Consider the following 1,766-nt stretch of genomic DNA (forward strand, 5'->3'; position numbering starts at 1 on the left):
AAACTGTAACTCGAATTAAATTGGTTCCTTCATAAGAATTCAAGATCTTAAGTTTGCCTATCCAGATATATTTTTATTGTATTTTTTGATACTCACAGTGCTTAATAAATTAAGTCGAAAACTAAGAAAAATTCAGTTTCTTACCGAAGTAGGACGGTTTCTCAATTTTGTTTTCCTCTGAAAACTTACAAGACTCCTCACCTAAAGTATTGCAACTAGATTATTAAGGTTTAAATCATCTAAAACTCTCCGATTTATGGTGAAATCTTGAAACAAGAGAGATCGCGGACTCACCTCGCATTCTTGCCCGTTTCTTGCTGGAAACGAAAAATCCAACGCTCAGACCACTCCTCTTGATACTCTGAGTAGCTCTAGTAGGAGACCTAAGATTGAGAGTGCTTCAATTCGGTTTTAGGGCGTTTCTACCTCTTCTCCCTCTTCTCCCTCTTCTTCCTCTTCTTAAAATCCCTAACTATTCATTTCTTTCTCTTTCTATTTTTTATTATTTTTTTTATTCTTTTCTTTTTCTTTTCCCTTCTTCTAGGGCTAACAAGACCCCCTCAAAGTTATATGTATGGGGCAAAATTACCTTTTTCCCCGTTGACTTTGATCAAAATTTCAATTACATTACCATTTAAATTTTTTTTTTTTAAGTTACTTGATGCATCACGAGCATTTCTTTCTTCTGCACCAATTTGAAAATAACACTCTAAGTTATACAATAAAATCTAGAAACTCACAATGGTTAAGAAGGTGCTAATCACAAGGATAGAGCGAATTGTACCTGTTAGGCTTGGGGTGTTACAAATTCTCCCCTCCTTAAGAACTTTCGTCTCCGAAAGTTGGTTGTTCCTAAAAGAGTTTAAGCCAAGACTTCCTAACGTCATCCTCCCACTCCCAGGTAGCCTCACTATCCAGATGATTACCCCACAAGACTTTGACAAGGGGAATCTCCTTGTTTCGCAATCGCTTGACATCTCGAGATATAATTTTGATTGGGGCATCTTCGTAAGATAGATCCTCACGAAGCGGAAGTTCTTCGTCCTCAATGATGTGCGTGGGGTCTGGCGTGTACTTTCTCAACATGGATACATGAAATACGTTATGCACAGTGGCAACAGTGGGTGGCAACACCAACCTGTACGCTACAGCACCAATCCTCTTAAGGATTTCGAAGGGACCTACGAACCTAGGGCTAAGTTTACCCTTTTTCTCGAATCTTCACACTTTCACATGGGTGCTACCTTTAGGAAAACATGTTAGCCCACCGCAAACTCGATGTCCTTTCTTCGAGTGTCGGCGTAACTCTTTTGTCAGCTTTGTGCAGTAAGTATCCTTGATCTGATTTTCTGGACTGCCGCGTTTGTGACCTGAACCAATTTCGGTCCCATAAGTTGTTGGGTTCCAACCTCTTCCCAAAACACTGGTGTCCAGAACCTCCTCCCATACAAGGCCTCAAACAGGACCATCTGAATCGTTGCTTGATAATTGTTGTTATAGGCAAACTCCATGAGGGGTAGGTGTTCATCCGAACAACCAGCGAAATCCATTACACACGCCCTGAGCATGTTCTCTAATACTTGATTCAACCTCTTTGTTTGTCCATCTGTCTGAGGATGGAAGGTAGTACTGAAACGAAGTTAGGTGCCTAAGGCTTTCTGTAAACCATTCCAAAACTGAGAGGTAAACCTAGCATCGCGATCAGACACAATGGAAGTAGGCACGCCATGCAAACGAACTATTTCTCGAACGTATAACTGAGCCCA

At 40.7% G+C, this 1,766-nt stretch overlaps 1 protein-coding gene across 1 annotated transcript; it reads right to left on the reverse strand.

The window, feature by feature from the left end:
- Positions 1-852: 852 nt before the first annotated feature.
- Positions 853-1,550, reverse strand: LOC111473514. Its single transcript, XM_023119012.1, has 2 exons — positions 1,371-1,550; positions 853-1,161 (listed from the first exon to the last, which is right to left on the reverse strand). The coding sequence occupies exons 1-2, from the start codon at positions 1,548-1,550 to the stop codon at positions 853-855; spliced, it is 489 nt and encodes a 162-aa protein (XP_022974780.1).
- Positions 1,551-1,766: the final 216 nt, after the last annotated feature.

Source organism: Cucurbita maxima, unplaced genomic scaffold (assembly GCF_002738345.1).
Source record: "Cucurbita maxima cultivar Rimu unplaced genomic scaffold, Cmax_1.0 Cma_Scf00126, whole genome shotgun sequence".
Taxonomy (NCBI): domain Eukaryota; kingdom Viridiplantae; phylum Streptophyta; class Magnoliopsida; order Cucurbitales; family Cucurbitaceae; genus Cucurbita; species Cucurbita maxima.

Excerpts from the sequence above, each read along its gene's own strand:
- LOC111473514 (XM_023119012.1), bottom strand. The coding sequence starts at position 1,550 with ATGGATTTCGCTGGTTGTTCGGATGAACACCTACCCCTCATGGAGTTT. Across the intron at positions 1,162-1,370 it reads TGGGACCGAAATTGGTTCAG|AGGATTGGTGCTGTAGCGTA; the intron begins GTCACAAACGCG and ends GAAATCCTTAAG.